The sequence below is a fragment of the Silurus meridionalis genome, chromosome 2 (assembly GCF_014805685.1).
Source record: "Silurus meridionalis isolate SWU-2019-XX chromosome 2, ASM1480568v1, whole genome shotgun sequence".
Lineage (NCBI taxonomy): Eukaryota > Metazoa > Chordata > Actinopteri > Siluriformes > Siluridae > Silurus > Silurus meridionalis.
In genome coordinates this window covers 21,436,545-21,463,481 of record NC_060885.1, presented here as the reverse complement: position 1 = coordinate 21,463,481, position 26,937 = coordinate 21,436,545, and the positions used below count along the sequence as shown (strand labels likewise).

Genomic DNA, 26,937 nt, shown 5'->3' with positions numbered 1-26,937 from the left:
GGCACCGGTGTTGCTTTGGTAGAGTGGAAAGATGTTGCGAATGAGAAATAAACAAGTTGACTCATTTCAGTTCTCCAAGGGGGATGACAAGGACATGATTTTGGGTTGATCGTTCAGGATTGTGTTACAGTTCAGCCATGCTGGGATGAAGTTTTATGAGTGATTAGTTGCCATTTATAAAACATGACTTGGGGGTGGTTGGGAGGGTTGGGAAGAGAATGGTTGTAAAGGGCAAATTGTAGAGAGTGAATTACTGAGCCGTGTGGGAGCTTGCATTGGGTAGACATTGACATTCTCCATGTTGCATCCTTCCTACCAGCAAATACACCCTACGGGCAAAATTATGTGGACACCTGACTAATCCCATTCCATATTTAGCACCTCCTTTACTCTTATAATAACCTCTGCTCTTTTGTTTGGAGTGTAGCTGTGGGTTTTTTTAATGCCCTTACAGGAACAAGAGCATTAGTTAGGACAGGAACAGGTTTTTCCAAAGGTGTTCGGTGGGCTTGAAGTCAGGGCTCTGTGCAGGACAATTTGAACAGGGACAGTGTCATACTTAAACTGGTTTGGGTCTCCCAGTGCCCAGTGAATGAAAAAACACCACAGCAAACAATGACATCCTTTACAATTGTGTGCCTCCATCTTTGTGAAAGAACCACATTTTGGTGCAGTGGTCATGGGTCCACATACTTAACTGTTAATGTCATAATATTTCATGAAATTGAAGTAAAGCTAGAGGCCAGAATATTCAGCTAAAACATTTTCTAAAACTTGTTTGTATGCTGAATACCGACTACTGCCACCTTTTAGTATGGGGAAAATTATCTGCACAGAAAGTTCACACGCAGTTTGGTGTTTCAGATGCGCCTGCCTAATATGCAACACAATCGGCCGATGGCGATAAATAAAAAAATGGCAAAAATCGGCTGGAAGATCAATCGGTCGACCTCTATTTAAAATGCTTTCATTAAGGATGAAATCAGAAATTTCATTTTAACTGGCTTTTTATACTTTATATAGAACTCTTCTCCATCTTAAATAAGTTAACTAAATTTAATTGTTGTGATTGCATTATTTCTCAATAATGCATTATTTTCTTTCTTTCTCTCTCTCTCTCTCTCTCTCTCTCTCTCTCTCTCTCTCTCTCCCTCAATTATTCGAGGTAATTGAGTGATAGGACACAAAGTACTTTTTCTTTATTGAGGAGCAGTACTAAATATACAAGAGAAAACAAGATGGGTCCAAACAGGACTTTGTTTAATTAGCCATATTACATAAAAATACAAATATATAAATAAGGAAAATCATACATAAAAATACCAAAACATTTCAAAAATAAAAAAAATATTTGAGTTACTCGAGGTCTTTTATTGTGCATCTGTGCAATAATCATGCTGTCTAATCAGCATCTTGATCTGCCACACCTGTGAGGTGGATGATTATCTCGGCAAAGGAGAAGTGCTCAGTAACACAGTGAACACTATTTGAGAGAAATAGGTCTTTTGTATACATTTTAAAAAGTCTTAGATCTTCGAGTTCAGCTCATGAAATGGCAAAAACAAAAGTGTTGGGTTTATAATTTTGTTCAGTATATCATGTGTTATTTGGATCTGTAGTTGGAAAGTAAAAATAACTTGTGAAGGACATTTATTTTATTTTATTTTTACTTCTACTGATCTGAAATCATCACCATTCTGTCTATTGTTTTATTTTTGGCACCTTTTTTTGTGGTCTAAACATTGATCAGTCCGAAAAGCTGTTGTATCATGCTGTACTAGGCGGATGTGTGTGTGTGAGAGTTTCTGTTGTGGTAATGTGATATCCCTTGGGGAGCTGCCGCCCTTCAGACAGAGGTGAAACAGAGGTCAGCTAAGGCCATGCTGTAACAGAAGTCATGCTTGAAATTAGCATTACGTTCACCCTTAACAGAGTTTTCCTTTCTGCCTTTGATACCAGTACAGTATGTGGTAAATAACACTGCATTAGATAAAATCTAAAATTAGCTGTTTTCTGCAATGGATTCCAATGAGGTGTTTTTTTTTTTGTTTTTTTTTCTCTCTACCACCATCGTTCTGGCAGATGCCCTGAAATATAATCCTACTAGCATTGTGCTAATGTCTGTCTCAGCCTCTCAGACAGACACATGACTCAGTTACTGTCTGTTCTGGTGCGTTCCCAGAACGTCTCCTCTAAATTCAGATCGAAATAGACACACTGCCCTTTTGTTGTTCTGATTCCATCATTACAGTCTAAAGCATCGCCTGATTGGGAATCTTTCTATCACATTGGTGGTGTTTTTCATCATGCCGCATTCTGCCGGATATATGGACATTTCTAATGGATATATCTGGTGTAAAAAAGGCCTGCCGTTAACTCATCTGAAGTAAACATTTCCAGTAATACCTCAGCACTGGTTGCATTCTCAGAGCTCGACACTGAATCTTGCGATGAAACTCATGAGCGCTTCAGTCTCGCGGCAAAACGCATGCTCGAAGAGTCTCATGTTTGCTCACGAACAGTGCTGTCGAGTGCCCTCAAAAACATTTCACTTTAGTGCTTTCTGTATATTTTAATCCTAAATCATCCTGAAGTGGTTAAGAATACACTCTTCATTTCGACAAACTTACTCACTGGTTAAATTTTGACCCTATCTGCAGGTCATGGTTCAAATTGAGATTCATTAAAAACCAGAAAATGTTTATCCAATTGTCGGCTGGAAATCTTGCACTTAACTGACTGACAGAAGTGGATTTTTTTAATGGGGTCCTCAGCTGAAGTAGCTTATCTGATTTGAGGATCAAACTGTTTTGGAGTCTGAGGCACTTTTCTGTTCACACACACCATTCTGTTCTGACCTCTTTCACCAAAAAAAGTGTTTCTAGCCATAGAACTCACTGCCTCACTGCTGTTGAGATATTGGCTTAAGCCAGGCTTTTTTCCTTTATATAACAAAAAACAACACTGTACTATAAACTCAGAGCACTTTTCATACATTGCCACATCATAAATTATCGAAAAAACTTTTGGCCAAGTTCAACAAGTTAAACTAAATAGATTATCCACAAAGTCCACACTTATAATTTACTGTTAGAACAACCTCCAGTCTTCTGGGAAGATGTTCCACTAGATTTTGGTGGCCCGTGCATTTGGTACCTGGGCCTTCAGTGGGGACTTACGTGACTTAACCCACCTGTATATACCACCAATCTATTAATACAATACAAAAACGCAATATAATAACGTGTGGCATCAAAGAGAGAGGCATTTCACATATGGAAGGTAAATACCATTATACTAAAGCAAGCTCCAAACCTCTACACTACAATTGCAACACGTACATCATCTGGAGCAGTTCAGAATCAATATTTGTCTAATAACATGACAAAAACATAAAAATTGTAATAAAATACCACCTACTTACCAGAGATACAGACTCATAATCTGCTCCGCTCCTCAGAGTCTGTAAACCAGTGGTACCGCTCAAATTCACTGGTCTTAATGTGGCGAACAAACCCTTTCCTGGGTTGAGACAAGCTAGCTAGCTTCGGGGTTGGCCGACCTCTCCTCACGATGTCTAGCTTTTCTTCAAAATGTATTTTTAAGTATGTCCGAAACCAAATAAATTTTCTTCCTCCATAGGCGTAAAAAAAGTATAACTCAGATGTATTGATGTGTGCAGAGCTACAGACGTGTTTTGCTAGTCGTACTTGGCTGTAACAGTTTTCCTCTGACCAACCAATCAGAGGACGGGAAAAATGCTGACACTATCAGCCCCGTGAGGCATATTTGAAATCTGATTGGTTAAAGAAAATGAGCTATTTCTTGAGGAGACTATGGTAAAAAGGCCAGCAGTACAGACTTTGAAGGCCCTGGGCAGATTACATGGCAGCAAATAGAGGCTGAAATCTGATTGGACAAAAAATACATCCACATAAACATACTGGAAGCAGTGCAGCCATGCAGAGAAGGCTTTGCTGACCCTGACCGCCTGCCACCGGTGAACCCTAGACAAAAGTTTGTGGACACCAAGATTCACTTTTGGAACATTCCATTTCACATGTCCTCATTTGCTGTTATAAAAACTTCACTTCTTCTGGGAAGCTTGGTAAAGTTTGGAGTGTGCTTGTGGAGATTTGTGCTCATTCAGCTAAAAGGGTGTTGGTAAACTCAGGTACTGATGTAGGTGAGATGAGGAGGCCTGGGGTGTGGGAAATGTTCAATTATTCTCAAAGGTGTTCAGTAGGGTTGAGGTCAGAGCTCTATAGCAGGCCACTCAAGATCTTCTACTTCAATCTTCATGGAGCTCGTATTGTGCACAGGGGCATTTTCATGCTTGAACAGGTTTGGGAAGACCTCCTATACAATTGTATGCCTCCAACTTGGTGGTAACTGTTTGGTGAAGAATATTATATGGCTGGAAGTCAGATGTCCCAGTGCTTTTGTTCATATAGTGTTTGTTTTTGGGTTTTTTTGGATTTTAAATTACTAGAAGTGTTCCTAACAATCCATGAATTTGATTCCATCAATTAGAGGCAATATTTTATCCTGATTAAGAAAAAAAACCCTTTGTGCCAGTGGTGGACAGTAAGTAGGTAAATGTAATTTGTTACTGTACTTTTATTTTTTTCACACATCTGTACTTTACTGGAGTATTTACATTAATGGAGACTTTCACTGTAACTTCACTACATTTCAAAGTCAGATTTCTTAAACTTTTTTTCCTCAACTACATTATGCAAAATCAGTCGTTCCTTTTTCTTCATGAGCAGATTCAAACTTTACTGGTCAAACCAGCAACAATCCTCCAAACAGGGTAGAGCACAAAATCTGTTTCGAACTTGTTTTAATTGGCGCTCGCTGGCATCTACTTATCACCAACATACAGATCAGTGTCAGTTTAACAGTAAGCAGAAGATTTTGAGAGAAATAAATGATTGAGGAAACTCCTGACTCGAACTCGCCTCAACACTTGGACTAATTTGCAAGTAGTTGAAAAGAAGGTTTTGGCTTTATGATAATTTTAATAAATATTAATCAGTGTTTGACTCATTAATATCATTCTATTAATAGATTGTTGTGCTGAGAGTAACAGAGTCTTTTCACATAAACTGAGTTGATTAATATAGTCTTATGACAAATGCTAATAGGAACATTATAGTTATAATAAATCATAGTACTTTGGATACTTAAGTAAATTTGAAGGCAAATAGTTTTGTACTTTTACTCAAGTGAAAGTTTACTTTTACTGGAGTAATATATTACCTACTGTATCTCTACTTTTACTCAAGTACATGCTTTGTGTACTTTGTCCACCACTGCTCTGTGCATGTTGATTAACACAGGTTCGTTTATAACGGCGAACTCTGGTCATCCAGATCTTGGGGCGCATGCAGGAAAAGTTTGCCTATTGTGAGCCGTTTGTTGCTTGTCTTCACCCAAACTGTTAAAGTGGATTCAAAGGAATTTAAATGAGCACTGGGTGGTAATTGAATGACCTGTTATAACACACTCGTACAATTAGTCCTCGTACAATCCATGTGGGCCTCTTGTATTAAAAAACACATCTCTTTGGCTTGAGTTAGCGTCTACTCAAGCTTCAAACCACTATTCCTCCTTCGTGTGTCTTTAATGCTTAATCACATTCAGCCCAGAAGCTTTTGATGTCATTTCTTATTCCTTTTTTTCCCCCTCCCTTTCTTTTTAAAGCCACCAGAACCAATGCCTCTTTTCTTCCCCTCGTTCCTTTTTTTTCTTTCGTTTTACCCCTCTCTGGCAGAGGTGATATACATGTCAATAGAGGATAGCACAAAGCTTCTTTTCATCCCCTTTGTCTTTGTTCCTATAGGACTATAGACATGCAGGTGGAGAGAGGGGAGAGGAACTCAAACTTTATCAACGTCTTTGGAGCACACATCTGTGTTTTTATGCAGTGATGGAAATTTTCAGGTTTCGTTCTGGCTATGACAACTGGTCTGCGCTAATTAAGCGTTGTTTTTTTGGGTTTTTTTGGTTGTAAAAGGAGTTAACAAACTGAAGATGACCAAAAATGACAATGACGGTCGACGGGGGATGGGGGATTCTGTGTTTGGAGGATTAAGATTTTGGGCATCTATAGGCAGAGGTGGAAAGAGTAATAAAATATTTTACTCAAATGAAAGTAATGTTACTTCCTTAAGTACAAGTAAAGTTACCAGCCTACAAATCTACTTAATAAAAGTAAAAAGTAACTCATTTGAAATGTACTCGGAGTAAAATCTACTGATGTCCTGTTATAACGTCATTTACGATAATGAGAGAAATCGCAGATTCAGAATTCAGACAGTGGGGGCACGCGTTGAACTTTCGATTCGATGGCATTTTGCTTACGGCTGGGTTTGAGTCACTGGTGCCTGTCTTGTTCGCCCTTCAGCCGGTCAGTGCAGTGGTTTCTGGGGCGCCATCCATCCATCCATCCATCCATCCATCCATCCATCCATCCATTTATCCATCCAATATAATATAATATAATATAATATAATTTCAGGTTATACTTAAAACATTTATTATCTGTATGTGATCTTAAGGCCTTTATGCTGTTGGTATGTAATTACATATTTGTCTTTTTTCTTTCTTTCAGTTTCTAAGGACGTGTGCAGACTTATTTCGGCTGCTGCCTTTTCTGGTTTTTATCATTGTTCCCTTTATGGAGTTCCTGCTTCCCGTTGCTCTGAAGCTTTTCCCCAACATGTTGCCATCCACATTCGAGACCAAGTCCAAGAAGGTGCAGCGCTCGTTCACTTTCTACTCTTCCTGTTCAGCAATACCCAATGCAAGAGAATGTGATCACGTTGTATTTTTGTTGTATGATCCGGATAAGGGGTGTGTGTTATGGCTGTGTTTGTGTTGTACTTTATGGGAATGTAAATAGTCATTGCAGATACTTAAGTATGTGGAAAATCTAGAAACTCCATTTTAATATACGGCAGGAAGAACGATTGAAGATGGAGCTGAGAGTGAAGCTGGAGATGGCGAAGTTCTTGCAGGACACGGTGGAGGAGATTGCACTGAGAAACAAAGCAGACAAAGGCAACGTGACCGAGGAGTTTTCCACCTTCTTCCAGAAGGTAATGCTACCGGGCTAATCTCTCTGTAGTAAATCCCAATCACAATGCTGAAAATACCAATTACTCTGATTAACAATGCTTGTGTCGCAGTTGGTTCTGGTTTTAATTAACGAGCCATTTCACGGTGTATATCACAGTCCTCATTATTATTCATGCCATTATCGCAAATGATATTTTCAGGAATATAACTTCAAATATGAACTCTTGTTCTTGTCAGCAGTTTTTCTTAAGAAGTGATTTTAATTGCAGAGTACAAACTGATGTGAGCTAGCTAGTGATCTAGTGGAAGTTAGTAAGGCATTTTTTGAAATGTAATAATACTAATATTTGGCCAAATTGTGTCCTTAACAGAATGATATTAACGAGTCAAACACGGATTGATATCTATTAAAATTATCATGAGCCCAAAAAACCTTTGAAAAAAATCTACTTCAAATAAATTACACAAATAAGGTCATTTATGACTCTCAAAATGTTCTGTTTGCCGTTGAACTGATGCTGAACTGCATGTTGGTGATAAGTAGGTACCACCAAGCGCCAATCAAAACAAGTTCAAAACAGGGCGTGCGCTCCACCCTGATTGGTGGCTTGCTGCATTATTGACCAGTTAAGTTTTTATTCACTTGTAAATAAAAAGGAACGACAAAAAAAAAAAAAAAAATTATCATTAATATTGATTACTTTAATACTCTGACACTCATTAATCCAATTAGAAATGTACTTGGGTATTGGTGCATATTACTGTAAACAATTATATATGCCATAAATGTACATGAGTTTATTATTAATATATGTAATAAGCTGTGTCAGGCCCTGGTGATGTGCAGGTTCGACGCGTACATTCTGACTAATGCTCTCCATGCAGCTCCGCAGTTGCACAAACCGCACGTGGTGTCAGTGATTTGCCTCTAGAGGCCGCTCTCGTAATGACACCGGAAAAACTATTGGTATGGAATTTTGCTGATAGCCGATCCTGCGTTCAACTATCAGTACCTTCACCTCTAATGATAACTAAGGGTAATTTTAGTTTGAAAGCCAACCTTTATTCTCAAATACAGATATGATATGAGTAAAACATATTTAAAATTAAATGTTCAAATTATGTCTCTGGCATTGTTCGGAGGGCTTTCCAAATGTGGGGGCCATAGTTTGGGGACCACTGCTATAATTAGTACTACCACACAGATCATTCTGAATTCTGCTAATCTCTGCTGAATATTATTATAAATTTTGACCTTTATGCATTGACAGATGGCACCAATGTTTGTGCCACTTATAATCTAGTCACTGTTCAGCTTCGTTCTCAAACAGTGCTACATTGCCTCCACGTGGTCATGCTGTTTTACCCACACTATTCCCAGGTCTTTAGTAAAATTTGGCCAACTTTTTTTTTCTTTTTTCTTTTTGCCTCTCACATCAGATCCGGGACTCGGGTGAAAGGCCTAGCAATGAGGAGATCATACGATTCTCCAAACTGTTCGAGGATGAGCTGACCCTAGACAACCTGACGCGGCCGCAGCTTGTCGCTCTCTGCAAGCTCCTGGAGCTGCAGCCCATCGGCACCAACAACTTCCTCCGCTTCCAGCTCATCATGAAGCTCCGCTCCATCCGCGCTGATGACAAGGTGCCTGGTCTATTCCTACAAATTTTCTTTATTCCCAACTGATCACAGTCTGGCTTACACATTGTCTCTGTACGTGTGTGATCTTGTGTTGACAGCTGATCGCAGAGGAAGGAGTTGAGAGCCTCAATGCAAATGAGCTGCAAGCTGCATGCAGGGTTCGAGGCATGAGAGCTCTGGGAGTGACACAGGAGAGGCTTAGAGAACAACTCAAGCAGGTAGCCCACACTCTGGTTTGTTCCAGTACTGTTATGATTTAACTGTCAGATTTGTAGTGCTCTGTCTAGCATAGCCAAAAGTAGCAATACAATTGAGATTTTGTGTTTGTGTGGCAGTGGCTGGAGCTGCATTTGAACCAGCAAATACCAACTTCCCTCCTCCTGCTTTCGAGGGCGATGTTCCTTCCTGACACTCTATCACCTGCAGACCAGCTTAAAACCACCCTGCAGACCTTGCCTGAAATAGTGGTGCGTATATGACTCATGAATCACTGCCTCACATTTTTGGTCTAAGACTTGAGCAAAAAAACGACTGTCACTGTTACGTTAACGTCGGACGTGTATCTGTGTATCTTCGCAGGCTAAAGAGGCGCAGGTGAAAGTGGCAGAGCTTGACTTCTCTAAGGTGGACAATAAGACAAAACTGGAGACCATGCTGCAGGAAGAGGCAGCTATTCGCCAGGAGAACAGAGAGCGGGAACTGGAACGGCAAGCCGAAAACGCAGAGAAAGCCAAAGAACAGGTTGGAGCATGTGGAGCTGCGTGAACCTCTCCTGTAGTGGATCACGTAGTTGATCACTTGATCTGTTTCGTCCCCTTAAATTGTCATTTGCAAAGATTTTTAATCTAAGATCTTTACATCTTAGTATCAAGATGTTTGAATAAGTGGATAGAGCCGGATGTGTTTATTTATAGTGGGAATGTGCATCTCCATAAATGAAGTTGATGCATAGCCAACGATACGATACATTAAAGATGCATATGAAACAGATACCAATGCGATACGATTTTCCCCCATTACGATGCAGTTTAATCCGATTTCAATGTGATTCAACACAATACGATGCAATAGAAAAATGATGATGCCATGCAGTTCAATATTGTACAAATAGTTCATTTATTTTATTTTTTTGGTTTGCACAGACATCAAATCATATAACTATGACGTCTAACACATGCCCTGCTTACAATCAGTCCTTTGTAGTGCAAAAAGGAAGAAAAAGATTAAATAAAACCAGAGGTTATTTTCCTGTTCTGTGTCCAGGAAGATGCAGCTCTACCTCTGCCATGTTAATCTGTATTCTATGTGACTCTCAGGACACGCCTCGGTAGTGTTGATATACGTAATATTCACGTAGCAGCAGTGGTCAGTTAGCGAAGAGAAATAAATCTACATATCAAATATTGGTTTCTCTTCAATAATAAAAGTACAGCAAATCCAATAGTTATATATAAATAAATCAAATGTGTTTAAAACTGTGCATCTTGATACAGATGCCAACTTGTATCTGATGCACACTTTTTAAACCAATGCATCCAATCAATGTATCATTATTTAATTTCTTTTTGTTGTAAAGAGGCTGTAGCAGTCATGAAGAATCTCATGGAACCTAACTCAAACCCTGCACTTTAATTATAATTATATAATATATAATCTCATCTGGGTTGGAGGGATTTTGGTTGATGCCCCAAAGTAAAACATTTTAGGCCCCTTTTTCAAAATATTTGTAGATTTGTGCATTTTAAAGTCCTATTCCAGTTTAGACCACAAGTTGATTTAGCATTGATCTTCTGTTTTATCGGCTCAACATCTTGTTGAAAATCCTGTGTGTTGCCGAATCTGGACCTCCTGTCAGGAGCAGCCAGGTTTTAAAGAGAAATATCCTGTTACAGAGCAGAATTCATGACATCAGCAGTGTTCTCAAGAGGCCCTGAACCACAAGCCACAAAACAGCCACAAGGCATCAGTGATCCACTTGCCTATTTTGCAGCTGGTATCAGGTGCTTTCCTGTTGCAGTTCTCTTATTTTCTTGTCGCCCATCATGCTGACTGTGTGCATGACCGATAAAAAAAACTGTAGTCCTTGCTTACCACAACAAACAACATTGAAACCAAAAGAATTTGCAAGAATGTGCAGTGCTTTGTGGTGGTTTAGTATATTTATAGTTAATGTCCCACCACATTACATATGTGGAAGCTTATTGTTAAGGCCTTCATTTTGCCAGTTTTTCTTTTAAACTAATTATGGATTTATTGCACATTACCTGATTTTTGCAGCATGAACAAATATCTATATGTTGTGGGTAGAAAGAACAGAGTGATAGTGAATTTAACTGAGCCCGATAGCTAGACAGTTCTTAAAAAGGAAACTGGATAGATAAAAAAAACATTTTCATAAAATTTTAACAAAATTTATTACCAAAATAAACAATTAAAAAAAGTACTAAATCATAAAAAAAAGTTCTAAATTAAAAAAATATAAATACATTAATTATATTAATAAATATTGTGAAAAATAAGTCCATGCTTTCCAACTGAAACAAAAAGTTACACTTCATATAAATTTAAACAGTTACATTCAAAATGAATAAAAAAAAAAAAAAAACACTTCAATTAAACAGCACCTATCATCAGTGATTCGCCTCTAGAGGCCGCTCTCGTACTGTATAATGACAGCAGAGCTTCTCAGCCACTTCAGACACTCCAGACACAAACGCAACCCGGATAAACTATAGGTATGGATTTTTGCTAATAGGACTTGTAGATTTTATACGCATGCAACATAATATTTTGACCCTAGTGTATTATTATGTAATGTATATTTTATTTGCTCAAATGCTTTCAACCGCATGATTTATTTTGTTTGCATGTTTATAAAATTCTCACTGTCGATACTTTTGCCACAATTTTGTGAAGGAATGTGATCGTTTTGTGGGACACTGTATAATAAAGGCTGCTCTAAAACATAATATGCATAATGCATAATATATATATATATATATATATATATATATATATATATATATATATATATATATATATATATATATATATATATTATTTTTCTAGTTTCAATGCAATTATAGTAAAAGGCTCCCATATTGAGTTTTTGTATTAACAAATAAGATGATTTGGAAAACTAATAGTTTGTTTATGCTTTTACAGAAGGAGGATGTGGATGTAGAGCTTCGGGTAGATGCTGATCTCGCCATGCACAGTGTAGATGTGGCGATTCACTCGGAAACATTACGAGACACTGCACCAGTGCTGGAAGGAATTAAGGTACAATTAACATAAAAGACCGATTCATGTATTATATCAGGCTTTCGGACCATTACTTAGCATTTAGAAGATTACTTAGCATAACCAATCGTTTACTCAGACACACCTGGACTCGGTCGTCATGCCTTTTATTTTTTTTATTTTTTTTCTCCTCCTCTAACATACTCTGTATCGACAAAATTTTGTGAACACCTGAACATAAGATTTGTATGTGCTTTTTCAACATCTCATTCCACATTTAGTCTCCATTTGCTGTTATGATGATCTCCACTTTTCTGGGATCTCCTTTTTCTGGGTTGTTTTTGGATTGTGCTTGTTCACATTTGTGCTCATTTAGCAATAAGGGTTTGAGTATAGTCAGGTACTGATGTAGGTGATGTGAGGAGGCCTGGGGTGTATTTTAAGTACCCAAAGGTGTTCAATACAGTTGATGTCAGAGCTTTATAGCAGGCCACTGTAGATCTTTCACTCCAAACCATGTAAACCATATCTTCATGGCGGTGACTTTGTGCACAGGGGCATTGTCATGTCTCGTAGTGTAAATAAAGCAAGAAATGTAATGCTACCGCATCCAAAGACATCCTGTGTGCCTCCATTTTTGTGGTAACAGTTTGAGGAGTTCCAACATATGGCTGGAACAGTCAAATACTTACTTACTGTCCCTATACATTTGTTCATAGTGTATGTGTGTGTATATGTTTTATATTTATATATATATATATATATATATATATATATATATATATATATATATATATATATAGTACAGACCAAAAGTTTGGACACCTTCTCATTCAAAGAGTTTTCTTTATTTTCATGACTATGAAAATTGTAGATTCACACTGAAGGCATCAAATATATATATATATATATATATATATATATATATATATATATATATATATATATATATATATATATATATAAAATACAATACTTGGAAAAACCAACTGAAATGTTTATTCCTATCAAGAACTGTGCTTCAGTAGACAATACTATCATGTCTATTAGTCTGTTGTGCTACTAAGCTTTAATGCAGTTCCTGAAATATTTTCAGCGTGTGTGTGTGTGTGTGTGTGTGTGTGTGTGTGTGTGTGTGTGTGTGTGTGTGTGTGTGTGTGTGTGTGTGTGTGGGCTTATTTTCTTCTTGCTGCCGTCAGTTTGAGCTGTGGCAAAAGTATCTGCGCATAAAGGTCCTGTACCTCTGTTTTGTTACCATCCAGACATGAGCACACAGACTCTTCTGCTTCTCGGGGCTCGAACCAGGCTTTCAGATTCTGTACTACTAAAAATGATCTGCTGGAAATATTATTATAATTGTGATTTCTTCTTAAATGGAGCTCTTAATTAGGAGGAGCAGAAAAAGCTGGTGATCTTGTTGTATGCTTTCCCTTCCTCAGTGTCTGTCTGTGTATGGTCTGTCTGTGTATGGTCCTGCTGTAAATGTGTTTCAGTTACTGCATTACTGTAAGCCTTTAACAGCTCCAGTCCTCTTGTCAATTATGTACTGCTGCTGTACACATACATTTGCATATTCAGTGTACTGGGAAAATGGGCATGAAATAAGCATAGAACAAGGATGGTCACACACACACACACACACACACACTCCACACGCCAAACGTAAAAAACTGTTTCATGTATGATCGCATCCTTTTATGCATGCAGTGCATTTACTGAGGAATGTTTGTGTTTTTCTACCTCTTTCTGCAACTTTACACTGTGTTGTGTGTATGTGTGTGTGTGTGTGTCGGTCGACGTGCCCCGGAAACGATATTGAATAATCTCGTGTAAACATTCGATCCGCAGGGTGAGGAAATCACTAAGGAGGAGATTGACATGTTGAGTGACGCCTGCACCAAACTCAAAGAGCAGAAAAAGCTCCTGACAAAAGAGAAGGAGGAGCTGGAGGAGCTGAAAGATGATGTGCAGGAATACAGTGAGGTGAGAAAGATGGTCCAAGCTGTTCATTTACCCATTTTCTTGTCAAGAAACATTTGTGAATAAACTCCCCAGGACTTATTGTGTGCTTTTGGAAACACAAGAGCAAATCTGTGCAATTTTGGGCAATTAGTCAAATATATTAATGGAAAGCGAATATCAGCAGTGCATTTTCACTTTAATCAGTCTCGGAGAAAGAGGCTATATATCAGGTTGCCCAGTAGAGGTCAGTGTTTTGCTTTTGGACTACTCTTCAGTCTATACCTTAAGGGAACTGGGGAATAATTGACCATACTGAGGCAATTCTATGTTTTTCCATTAAAAAAACAGAACATTAAGCTTTCACAACTCATCCAGGAAGCATGTGAAGCCTTTGTTCTTCTTGATTAATCGTACTGTGACAAAAATGGATAATTGGCTAAACAAGAATTAAAGTTTTTAATATATTAGATTTCTGAAAGAATGTATTCTGCTTTACACTTTTCCCATGTGTTGTATGTCAGGATCTGGAGGAGATAAAGAAAGAGCTTTCTAAAACTGGGCAGGAGAAAGAGGTGGAAGAGTCGAAAGCCAGTAAACATCTGTCACGCGGGGTGAACCGCATGATCAGCCGCATGGACAAGATCATAAACGAGTTGGAAAAAGACAAGCTGGTGTTGGATGGACAGGTGGACAGTGGAACCACACCACCAGTTAGGTAAGAAAGCATTATTATGATTGAGTATGCATGCATAGTTTTCACTTTTTTAGTTCTAACAGGCCTAACATGTATACCAAATTTTCTACATTTATTTATTTATTTATTTATTTATTTTTAATAAATGAAGGGGTTTATATAATTAATTTCAATATAATATTTACCATTGAAATAATATATTTGAATAATTTCTATTTTTGTTCCACATCTTTCACCATTATTCATACTTTTTTTCCCAAATGAGTGTATATAAAAAGATTGCACATCTGATAAAAATGCAGTTTTTTATAATAAAAAAAAAAAATAGAAAATAACTTTTTCCACCTTTAAGGTGATGAATCAAATTAAAATGAAAAACAAATAGAAATTTTTTTGTTGGCAGACAGAGTGCCGTGTTACAAGCAAAACAAGTGCATATATGCATACATATAAATAATGTATAAATAATTCGTTCTATTTATTGTTCACTTTTAACAAACAATACCAATATTTAGTTACATTCTTTATGCTCACTACAATCTATATAAAAGTTCAATGTAGGTTTTTGATATTTCATATGATCCAATAAATAAATTATGTCTGAACTTTTTAGATCAAAAGCCAACTGGAAAACAATTAAGATTTTAGATAAACAATTTTAACCGATAATTAAGATATAATATAATTAAAATAAAATATAGAAAAAAAACCATTTTTGGCCTAAAAACAAGACCTCCATCTCCAAAAAGCAAACCCATTATAAAGCATGGCGGTGTTAGCATTGTTCTGTAGAGCTGCTTCTCTTCAGCTGGAACTGGGTTTTACAGAGGAAATCAAAGTTTTGCATTTATATATATTTCCATCTTGAAAAACCTCTATATGACCTGGCGTTCTGAGCTGCACGGCATCGGGAGAAAAGCTTCACCGGTGGTGATTTTTAAACGCACGACGATGCCAAAAAAAAAAATTACAGAGAGAAATAGTTGTGAAAGGAAGGAGGAAGACAGTGAACAATGACTTTCTTGGTAGGCTACTGTTTAGATACAAGCCGTTGTAACACGTTGAGTCTGGGTGAAGGGAGAGCTTGCTAACTCCAGTTGCAACAGAAATCATATAAGCACAGACAGGTTTCCAAAACTCGTGCTTTTTAATTTTTCTTGGCAACAGCGTTACGGGTTAGTCAAAGAAACTTAGCATCAGAAAATAATGACATATTCCTCGGCCTTGCACACATGCAGTAATAGCGGGAAAACACCGTGTAGCAGACTGTCTTTCGTTAAAGCCTGTGTAAAGTTTATTAGTTTCAGTGTAGACACCTGCAGCTTATACACAGGTGCAGCTTATTTATGTTCAAAATAAAAATCTTTGTAAAATTCAGTGGCTTATATTTGGGTGCGCTTAATAGTCCGGAAATTACGGTACTCTAAAATATTTCCAAGCTTCATTTCTATAGTTTCATCCCTTCAGAAGACACTAAAATGGTTGCTGAAATGTGAGCGGTGCACTCACTTTAATTACTAAACACTTGGCCTGAGTTTTATTAGTGTGTGTTATTAGTGTGTGTTAGTAGTTCTGTTTGACCATTTTTTATTAAAAATATAAATCAATAAATATAGAAGAGACGAAATTAAAACCTTCAACTCACCACAAATTTTATTCATGGCATCCTTGCCCATGTTGATTAGAGTATTTAAAACTTGAAAAATATTAGTTAAAGCTACATTAAGAACAGATACAAATGTGCGAATAAATTGTGATTAAGTGACAGCTCATGACAATCATTCAATTAATCGCTATTAAATATTTTAACCGCTTGACAGCCCTAATACACACACACACACACACACACACACACACACACACACACACACACACACACAGAGATCTGGACATTTTATTCCTTGCAAAAATACTCGAAATTAATCAGATTGAAAAGGAAGCTCCTGTTCACTGTTTTCATGTCATTCCACAGTTTTTCAATAGGATTTAGCTCTAGCTGGGACTTTCTGTAAACACTGGTTATTATTTTTTTTATTCCAAACTCATTCGTCTGATAATACGGATTTGTGCTTTAGGATGATATTGTGCTGGAAGGTGAATATTTTCTTCATTTTTAGTAGTCTAACTGAAGGTTTTTGCCAGAATAAATTGGTATTCTGAGCTGTCTGTAATTCCTTCTCTAAGCCAAAGTCCCAGCCAAAGAGAAGCAGCCCTACAGCATAATGCTACCACCGCCATGCTTTACACAGGGTTTGCTTATCGGAGATGAGCGGTCTTATTTATTTTTTGCCAAAATATATTTATATTAATTTTATTTTAAGTATATCATATCTTAATAATGCCTTACAGGTTTTTCTGTAGAACTTTTCTATTTATTTTTCAGTTTTTGCTTTTGCTCTAAAAAGTTCAGACATCATTTATTTAGTAGTTGAATTATTTTAAATAACAAAAACCTACATTAAAGTTTCATATAGATTGTAGGGAGCACGAGAAATTGAGTTAAATATTGGCAATGTTTGTTGAAAGTGAATAATTAATAGAATGTATAATTTATTATACATGGCTTATGCCATGTATAGACAAAGTTTAAAATGGTGGTGAATGGTCTAAATCTGTTCAGAGATGCAAACAATAATTGCTGAATATTCTGAGATATAAATTGTAATAGTATCATTCATTCACTTATTACTGAAAATCTATATACACTAGAAATGATTTATAGTAGCCTATTTTTAAAATCCCAAAACAAAACAAAAAAACCCAATAAAAATGCATGAAGTGGACAATCACCAGTACAAAAAGCATGTAGTTGAGTAAAAGTAGAGATACAAAAAAGTACTATGATTTATTATTGCTATAATGTTATCATTTTCATCACAAGACTCTTAATCAACTCAGTTTATGTGAAAAGACTCATTTAATATCGTTCTATTAATAGATTGTTGTTCACCCAGAGTAACAAACACTGATTGATATTTAATAAATTATCATGAGGCTAAAACTTTATTTTCAACTATTTAAAAGAATCAGAGAAGAATGGAGTGTGTTTGTATGTGCAAGTGGTGTTTATTTGGTCCTCAGTAAAATTGTGGTGGGAGGAACGGCTTCAACACAGACAATCATAAGGGGTTCTGCCATTAATAAAAAGTTTGTTTGTTGTTGTGGGTTTTTTTTATTTTATTTTATTTTTTTATTTTTTAGATTTTTCTTTGAGAAATGTAATGACTTGCAAAGGTAAGAAAAGATGTTTGGCCGTCTCTGGGGTGTTTTGCTTGACAAAGCCACTAACATACATTTCCTGGGTTGCTTTCAAACGGTATATTGGCAAAGATTGATCCTTTTTATTTATTTATTTATTTATTTTTATTCTTTTAACAATTAGGGGGTTAAAAACAAGTTAATTTGCCTGTCATTTACTAACTTGGTGCTAATCTGTGGATTAAATTAGGTCATGATAATGAATAACAGCTGTTTCTCAATACCTGAACGTAGCTGTGTGGCATAATGAGCTTCATATTGTGCTGCAATCCACTAAAGAAATTCAAGTCATTATTCCGCATTGGCAGTTTACACCTGGATAAATATTTCTGTATCTTCTCTTTGAATGTAGCCAGTGAAATATGAAACTCCAGTTCATGTCTGTTATTGAGAAACAGTGCCATTATAGATAAGACAATTTCCTTTTTCTTTTTTTTTTTTTTTTTTTTTTTTTTTAATTACACCACTTTATTGTTCTCTGTGCTGATGGTAGCAGAACAAATCAATAACTTTCACACAAGCGTAATTGCGTTTTTTTTTCTGTGCTAAAGTGAAAAATAACATTTCAAAACGTTCCAAGCTTTTAAATGTTATCGTTCTCTCAAGCACAAATAATTATTCACCAAACAACTGATATGGCAGGGAATGACACCAAATATAAATATTATCCGTGAATTATAAGAAGAAATGACTTAAAAGTTAAAAGCAAAGTGGGTTGTAAACCTCTTCTAGAGTAATTGCATGAGAGTATGTTATTGCCAAGCTGGCTCCTCCCACATCTTTTTAATTCACTAATATGTTAGTGTGTAATTGCTTCCTGTATGCTACATGGTCCTTTCCTGTAGGGAGAACCTGATTAGCATCAATGAGCTCATTGCTGTCATGAGGCAGATCCAGAGCATCCCAGAGCACAAGCTGCTCAGCATCGCCAACTCGCTGGACGAAAACAAGGATGGCAAGATAGATATCGACGACGTCATCAAGGTAATAACAGTTTATGCAATGGAAAGGGGTGAGTGTGAGTGTGGCAGTAGGAATAAATTAGTAACAGATGTAACAGATACTTAAAAAAATTTAATTTTTCGCAACTTAATCGCACATTTTTATCTGTTCTAAATGTACCTTGAATCAATACTTTTTCAAATTTTTAATACTGTAATTGACATGGGCATGGACAAATATGGAGGCTTTTTGCAAATGTATGTTTTTTATTAGTGAAACCGAACTCAACATAGAGCATAAACAAATCCTTCTGTAACACTCTGTGAATAGATCCGAGTCTCACAAGTCCCTGGAGTCACTTAAATCAGTAGGGATTCTGCCTGCCTTTGCCTTGTAATTCCACTAGTGGGCACTCACTGAATCCATAAATTCATGAATTCCACTCGCACTTCTCTCGGTTCTGGCTGTTTCTGTACACGCTGCGAGTCCGCTGAATCCCATAATTTAGGTGGATCAGCCAGGACACGTATAGGACCTGCGAAACTGAATCTCTTGTTTCTGGCCATGCGAAAGTTTCCCGAACATCTCAGTCAGCTACTTGTTGCTACAGTTTCTTGCAACAACTTTGTAAACATAAATGGTGTAATTTACAGTTTGTATTTAGTCCTTGGGTTAGTTGAGCCACTCGGCATTGCTTTGCCTCAAGTCGCATAAGAGAGAGCCAAATATTTCTCATTGTTTCTATGGTAAAAATGAAATAGAAAGAATTTTGTGCCAACTCTGCAGGGAAAAATATAAATGACTATGAATCAAGAATTATCAATGGCAAATATGGAGATGTTAATATAAACATCACCTCGCCAGCTCTTCTGGATGACATAAGTGTTGTCTAATATCAGAAGAATTTCAATCTTTTATATTTATGTATATTGTTTATAAAAAATTGTCAAACAGAAAGTTGCGCTGCATTGATCACACATTAATAAAAATTAGTGCAGGTAAAATTTTGTGTGTATAACAAATGCAATAGGTACATAGAACTAACCAAGTCATCTCTCCCTCCATTCCCCAATTCGCTCATATGCCATTTCCCACCGATCCCTGCCATAGAACCAATAGCAGCTAGGAAGTGTGAAGGCAAAAACGTGATTTCTCCGAAACATGTGAAACCAGCCAAGGGCATCTTTTCAAATTGTTTTTTATACTGCATTGCTGAAAGCTTTACCTTCCTTTAAAGACATGTCATTTGCTCAGAGAGAGAGAGAGAGAGAGAGAGCTATATTTCAGAAAACTGTATTATGTGTTCTCAATTATTATACTTTAAATATGCAATGGTACAGTTTTCAATAAGAATCTCATTATCTGATCTGTGTGTGGTTTTAGGTGGTGGAGCTGATCGATAAGGAGGACGTGGACATCTCCACCGCACAAGTGGCGGAGATCATGCTGATGCTGCAGAAAGAGGAGAAGCTGGTGGAGAAGGAAAAAGCGAAGGAGAAGGCCGAAAAGGAGCAGGCTGCTAAAGTGCAGCAAAACTAAGTCTGTCATGGCAAGTTACCAGCAATGCAGCAGGAACGCACAGAGGAGCCAATAGTTCTGTAGCCACTGGTTTCATGCTTGAAAAATATGAGAAATGAAATGTATTTGTTAAACAAAAAAAAAAAATCCCTTTACATTTTACCGTCTAACCATCAGCCACTTCATGTGAGCTGAAGCACTCATTTTATCTCGAGTCGCTCGTTTTATTTTGCACACCTCCGCGCTCCTCCTCATTCCACCGCCACCGCTTGTGTTCGGACTCATATGTTTCGTGTTCGATTCGATTGAAACCGGGCGCTTTTGAGTGGAATTAATTGGCACTCGCTCCTGAATGTAGCTCACACGGCCCGTGAGTGCACTATTCTGTTTTGTCCACGAACCAAAGTCAATTTGCAAAGCGACTACAGAAATCAAGGTCAATATGCAAATACTATGGACTGATCTATAGGTCAGCTCTTTGAGTGAGTGTTGGCTATGTAATTCTTTTTTTTTTTTTTTTTTTTTTTTTTGGGCCATTTCTCTGTGGTGACCTTGAGTGAGGAAACATACACTTTTCCTGCTAATGTCAGTGATTGTATATTTTATTTTATTTTATTATTATTTTTTTCATCTTTATTGGCCATGGTCAAAAAATCTTCTAAATTAGCAGTGTTTTCTTTCATGCCTTGATGAAACCTGGCATATATCAGTGGGGTAGTTAACCTCGGGACGAATGCTCGCTGTAGACTAATCCAACTGGCTGTAGTTCTTTAGGCAAATGTAGAGGATAGAGGGTGAGAAAAGTGTGTGTGAGTGTGAGAGATGGAGAGAGAAGATGAAGTGGGCTCTTTGCACTGCAGTTTGGCGTATCTAGGCTTCGGCTCAGACCCAGTATGGTGAGGCCAGTCTGGGTACAGTCGCTTCAAGGACTGGGTAAACACTCACACCATACATGGAGAGGGGTAGCTCGCAGATACACACACACACACACACACACCGTGTTATGTCAGCGTAACATAGTTGCACAGGGCACAGCCGACAGCGAATACATCACTCCCACTCCTAAACATGTCATAGAGAGAGAACAGAGTGTCTGACCCGAAAGCACTGCCTCTGCGTTGCATCAGAGAAACAGACGGAGCTGGTTTTTTTCTTTCTTTCTTTTTCCCCCGAGTCAGGGTGCCTTTTCTCACTTCGTATCTGTACGCTTCCAACGAAGGGTCAGAGTTCAGCCCTCACCACAGTAACCATCTGTATTTTTTTTTTTACAGCTTGTGTATCTGCATTTGGGCCGTACACCACGTGAATTTATTGCACGTTAAAATCTCATTATCTGTCGTTCTAAGGGAGCAAGAAATACCGATTTGCATTTGCACTATCATTATTTAAAGCTGTTTTTTGTTTTTCTTCTTGTTTTGAGGTTGTGATTCAGACTCAGGAATATTTGTGTAATGGGCTGCAGGTGCAGGTTTAGAGAGGAATAAGCTGGCTTGGTGATACTACTGGAAAAGATGAAGAGATTGTCAAGTGGCAGAAGACTCTATTTAGGTGAACAACCCAGATTTGGAAGAGAGTGTTATTTTGCTATTGTTCTGCCCTGAAGGTGCATTACTGTGCTCCTGCTTTAATGGGCAGGTTTGAAAGTTCATGTTTCAATATAAGCTTTTTTCGAAGGTGGATCTTAGGACATCTGACTGAGAAGGCGAGGTCAAACCGACCAGGGAGTAGCCACCTAATCCAAAGTTTGCATTCAAATTATTTAAAATGCAACAGTTGCTCTATACGCACAAAAGGTTGTCAACACCTGAACATAAAATTTGCTATTTGAATAGATCGGGTTTAGATTAGATCTTGAGGTCACACTACTTCCACTCCAACCCATGGATTTCATATCTTCATAGAGCTCACATTGTATACAAGTGCATTGTCATGCTGAAACATCTCCTAGTTCAAGAGACCCAAAGACATTGTATACAATTGTGTGGCTCCAGTCGTGTGATAAAAGTTTGGTGAAGAACCACATGTGGCTTGAAAAGTCAGTGGTCCCAATACTTTTGTCCATATAGTGTTGTTAATTTGCTAATTAAGTTCATTTCTTTTGTGTGCTGCTTAGGCTTGTCCCGAACAAGGGTAATTGTAATTGTATGACTGAGTGTAATATAATATTCTAAAATATTTTCCATCCCAGAAGTCTAAAAGATTATAAAGTGTTTCTGTGTATTAGTATACACTAAGTATATTGGTGTATTTAAAAAAAAATAAAAAAAGGGGGTATTTGGCCTGTTTTGATTTTTTTTTTTTGTGCTTAAAAAACAAAAAAACAATTGTAGTAGGCAAAACCCATTATAAAAAAAAAACAATTCTACAATTCATTTGTAACTATAAGTACATGTTAACAGCATGTAGTTATATATTTCAATTTATGTTTTAATTGTACAGTACAATATGTACAGTGAATTGGCTTTTAGTGATTACATTTAATGAATTTATTTTCTTATTAATAAGTTTATCAAATATTTGAACAGAAGAGGTGTGAAGCTTGATGGTCTATTTAATTTTTTTATAATTTAATTAACATTTGATTAAAAAAAAGGCTTAAAACTTGATGTATGGTAAAGTTATTGGTACTGTATTTCAAACATCATTTGGTTTTCTTGGAGCTTTTATTGTCAAAATATATGAAAAACATATCTTAATTTTTTCTCATGACTAATGTAAACATGCATATGCTTTAATGGGTTGTTCCAATTTGAATAAAATGTGGGAATTTTATTTCTGGGAAGTGTTGCATTGTTATTATTAATTTTTTATACATTTCAATCACTCATATGTTTGCTTTTGAATTTCTTTCTCCACCTTTATGCCCAACAGCTTTTCCTTCTTATTGTTTCTTCTCATTTCTGCTTATACATATATTATTTACTCACTTTTCTAGCACTTTTCTATTAGGAAACCCGGTACATCTACTCATTTATACAGTTATCTAATCAGCCAATCATGTAGTGCAGTGCATGTAGATATTGTATAACAGCTTTGGGCAATGTTCACATAAACCATTAGCATGGAAGTGGTAGTTTTGTAGACTAAAACTCCTTGTTAATGTTGAGGGGAGAAAAGCAAGACTGACTTGAGCTTAAATGTCACATCTGTAAGCTACAGATAATATTTATAGACACCGATCAGACATAAATTATGACCACCTGCCTAATATTGTGTTGGTCCCCCTTTTGCTGCCAAAACAGTCCTGATCCATCAAGCATTCACTTCAACAATTTGAGCTACAGGAGCTACATGGTCTGTTACATGAACCAGCCTTCACTTCCCACGTTCATCAATGAGTCTTGGGTCTTCCCATGACCCTGTCGCCGGTTCACCACTATTCCTTCCTTGGAGCACTTTTGATAGATACTGACCACTGCAGACCAGGAAACAACCCACAAAAGCTGGAGTTTTGGAGAAGCTTTGACCAAGTCTTGCATCACAATTTGTCCCTCGTCAAACTCGCTCAAATCTTTACGCTTGCCCATTTTTTCTGCTTCTTACACGTCAACTTTGAGGACAAAATGTTCACTTGCTGCTTAAGATATCAACCCATTACCATTTGCCATGATGATGAGATAATCAGTGTTATTCACTTCAACTGTTATAATATCTAAATTTTATGCCTGAGCGGTGTAAGCTACAACAGTATACTTTTTGACTTTATTATCCAAAACGGAAAAAAAATGAGACCGGCTCACCAACCCAGGGATGTGATAGGAGATTCACGTAAAGAAATCGGCAGGAACTGCGTGATGTACTCATATCAGCATGGACCAGAATCCCAAAGGAATGTTGTGAAATCTTGTGGTACCCATAACTCAAAGCACTGAGGCTGCTTTAAGGGCAAACTGAGCCACAGTATTAGTATATTGTTCCTAATAAAGTAATCAGTGACTGTATATAAATTCATGCATGATTCTGCTTATAAGGACCCTCTGTTTTGGAATCACCTGCATGCTGCAGTAGACTTCAAGAAACTCATTCTGATCTTATTTTGTAAGCTCTTGTCATGATTCTATGAAGGCTTTAAGTTACAATAATCCTGTGACCTCTGCTGTAACTGTACTTTGATGCGATGTGTATAATTGAGGTGTAATAATGTCCTTATTGCTGCTGCATTGGGAAATACTGATCAGGGTTTGGGCAGGAACAGAGTGTTACTGAAGTGTTATTGAAAAGAATCGTGTAAAGAATGATTCATAAACAGGGTTTATTTACTTCGTTTTTTACGACTCACAGACTGAAGGAATTTGATATGTTTAATTATGACGTTTGTGAAGAAAATGGATATGGGTGCTCAGTATGCTGGTAAAGAACATATTCATTCTTATCACCAAATTATCTGTGTAAAGCTGCTTTGAGACAATGTTCATTGTTAAAAGCGCTATAGAAATAAAAATGAATAGAACTGAATTAAATGCTGGTATCATATTGATTAAACTTTGACATATATAAGCAATTTTTCCTCTAAAAGAACAAATGTTAAAGCTGACAAAAGCTGCGATTTAAAGTGTAGGGGGAAAAAAAACCCCCCATAGAAATAGTTTTAATAATCTCTTTTTTAAAACTATGCATTTGCATAATAGTCAGTAGAGCCAATGCTGTTCATACATCTGTAACAAATTCTTTCTCGCTCATGATTTCACTTTAATGCTTTACAGTTGGGCTTGTTAGATAATGTAATGATTTATGAAGGATCTAATAACTACAAATGCAAACATGCTGTACATACACTAATATGAACAAAAGATTGTGGACACCCGACTATTCGTATGTGCTTTTTGAACATTCCACATTTAGTCCCTGTTTTCTGTTATAATAACCTCCACTCTTCTGGGAAGGTGTTCCAATTAGATTTTAGAGTGTGCTTGTGGAGATTTGTGCTCATTCGGCCATAAGGAAATTAGAAAAGTCAGACACTTATGTAGGTTAAGGAGGCCTGAGGTACACTTAGAGTTTTTTTATTTCATCTCAAAGGTGTTCAATAGAGTTGAGGTCAGAGCTCTAGAGCAGGCTAGTCAAGAGCTTTAACTCCAAATGTCTAGCTGTACCACTTGATGAAGTATTCACTTCCCCAAACACTTTACACAGTTCGGCTAATAATATACCATAATGAGATCTTGATACCTTGTTTTTCTTTGTGCATTACATTCCCTTTTGAGAGACTAAAATCTAATTAGTAAATTATTACAAATAAAGTAAAAGACTGCATCATATTTGCAATAACATGCAATTGTAGATCTTGATGCTTTCATAGATCTTTGGTATGTGACCCTGGAAGGGACTGTATATAAAAAAATAAAGAAAGAAAAGGTTCCCTTTTTGAAACTGAAAAAACCTTCAAAATCTTTATTTCTTTCTCTTTTTTTTCTTAGGAGTGAGCTTATGTAAGCAGTCCAGCTTAAAGAGAGATTTTGGTTTGCTATTTATGCAGGTGAAAGCCTTGTTTTTTTTTTATTACGCAGCTGGTAGCCTTCTCAAACTGTGTACACAACATTGGGAGATTAAACTGCATAATATAGTGAATTCTAAACCTAATTTAATGTGTGTTTTCAGTGTCTAAGAGAATATGAATTTGCAAAGTGTTCATGAGAAATGCATCTAAATGTACAAATCTATTAGAAAGCAAATCATAAGGCTTGTAATGACAAGTCATTTTAAAACCTTTTGCTTTTGATAAATGCTATAATTTTATAATAATAATGTAAGATTTTATATTTAGGCCGTATTGTGTGAACCTGCTCTAATTAGTAGAGATTATCCCGGGGCATATCACACCGTAAACATTATGTCAAGGCCGAAATAGCGGCGAATATACTGCCAAATTGTGCATGTTTGCACCGGTGGAAATCAGCACACACAACCTTTACATGACAGAGACAAATACCAGTTTGGGTGCCAGACTTATCATGCATGTCTCCAGCTGTCAGCCACGCAGACTGACTTAATGATTAAAGGAAAATAATAAACCAGTGCAGACTTGATATGACCGTTTGAAACGACTAAACACTGTTCCAGTAGATGATTGTTCCCTGAATGTGAGGCTTGTTCAAAAACAAGTGTCTTATTTTTTTCATTTTTGAAAGCAAAAATCCAACATCTCTGCCACCTTGTAAGGCCAAGCTCTGCTGGCTTCCTTGTTTAGGTCAGAGGTGAGCGGTTTATAGTGTTTTTCATGGCATTTAAACTGTCCATGTACTGTGTAGGATTGTTGCTTGAATAGAAAAGCGCATCTAATATTCTCTTAAGTAGTGAGACATGTCTTGCTGACGTTCCTCTGAACATAGATTGTGTACTCAGGAAGCATTCAGCAGTACAACCTGTGTTCGCTTTTGCACTCTCACTTTCCCACACTCACACAAACATTTTCTCCACTGTCTTGTTGGGGAAGGCTGAACATGTCTGGGATGTGTTGGGAATCCCTTGGCATGCGCAGTATATGCAGCTGTCCTTCTACTGGTCCTGCTTGTCTTCACATCTCGCTTGCCCTGCTTGTCTTCTGTCCTCGCCCTGTCCTCATTTCTTCTGCCAGTCCTTTGCTCTTTACACTG

General features: G+C 37.1%; 1 protein-coding gene across 4 annotated transcripts in view; it reads left to right on the top strand.

The window, feature by feature from the left end:
• Window positions 1-23,116, top strand: part of letm1 (leucine zipper-EF-hand containing transmembrane protein 1) — a 29,816-nt gene extending 6,700 nt beyond the window's left edge. Inside the window, exons 4-16 of one of the 4 annotated variants that reach the window (XM_046877033.1) lie at window positions 6,620-6,763; window positions 6,969-7,106; window positions 8,527-8,730; window positions 8,826-8,945; window positions 9,063-9,194; window positions 9,307-9,468; window positions 11,893-12,009; window positions 13,170-13,202; window positions 13,819-13,953; window positions 14,454-14,647; window positions 17,828-17,860; window positions 18,730-18,868; window positions 20,210-23,116. In XM_046877033.1, coding sequence (XP_046732989.1) covers window positions 6,620-6,763; window positions 6,969-7,106; window positions 8,527-8,730; window positions 8,826-8,945; window positions 9,063-9,194; window positions 9,307-9,468; window positions 11,893-12,009; window positions 13,170-13,202; window positions 13,819-13,953; window positions 14,454-14,647; window positions 17,828-17,860; window positions 18,730-18,868; window positions 20,210-20,365 — 1,707 coding nt within the window. In that variant the 3' untranslated portion in view covers window positions 20,366-23,116. The remainder of the gene's footprint in view (window positions 1-6,619; window positions 6,764-6,968; window positions 7,107-8,526; window positions 8,731-8,825; window positions 8,946-9,062; window positions 9,195-9,306; window positions 9,469-11,892; window positions 12,010-13,169; window positions 13,203-13,818; window positions 13,954-14,453; window positions 14,648-17,827; window positions 17,861-18,729; window positions 18,869-20,209) is intronic. The other 3 variants (XM_046877042.1, XM_046877051.1, XM_046877058.1) reach the window with 3 other exon arrangements.
• Window positions 23,117-26,937: the final 3,821 nt, after the last annotated feature.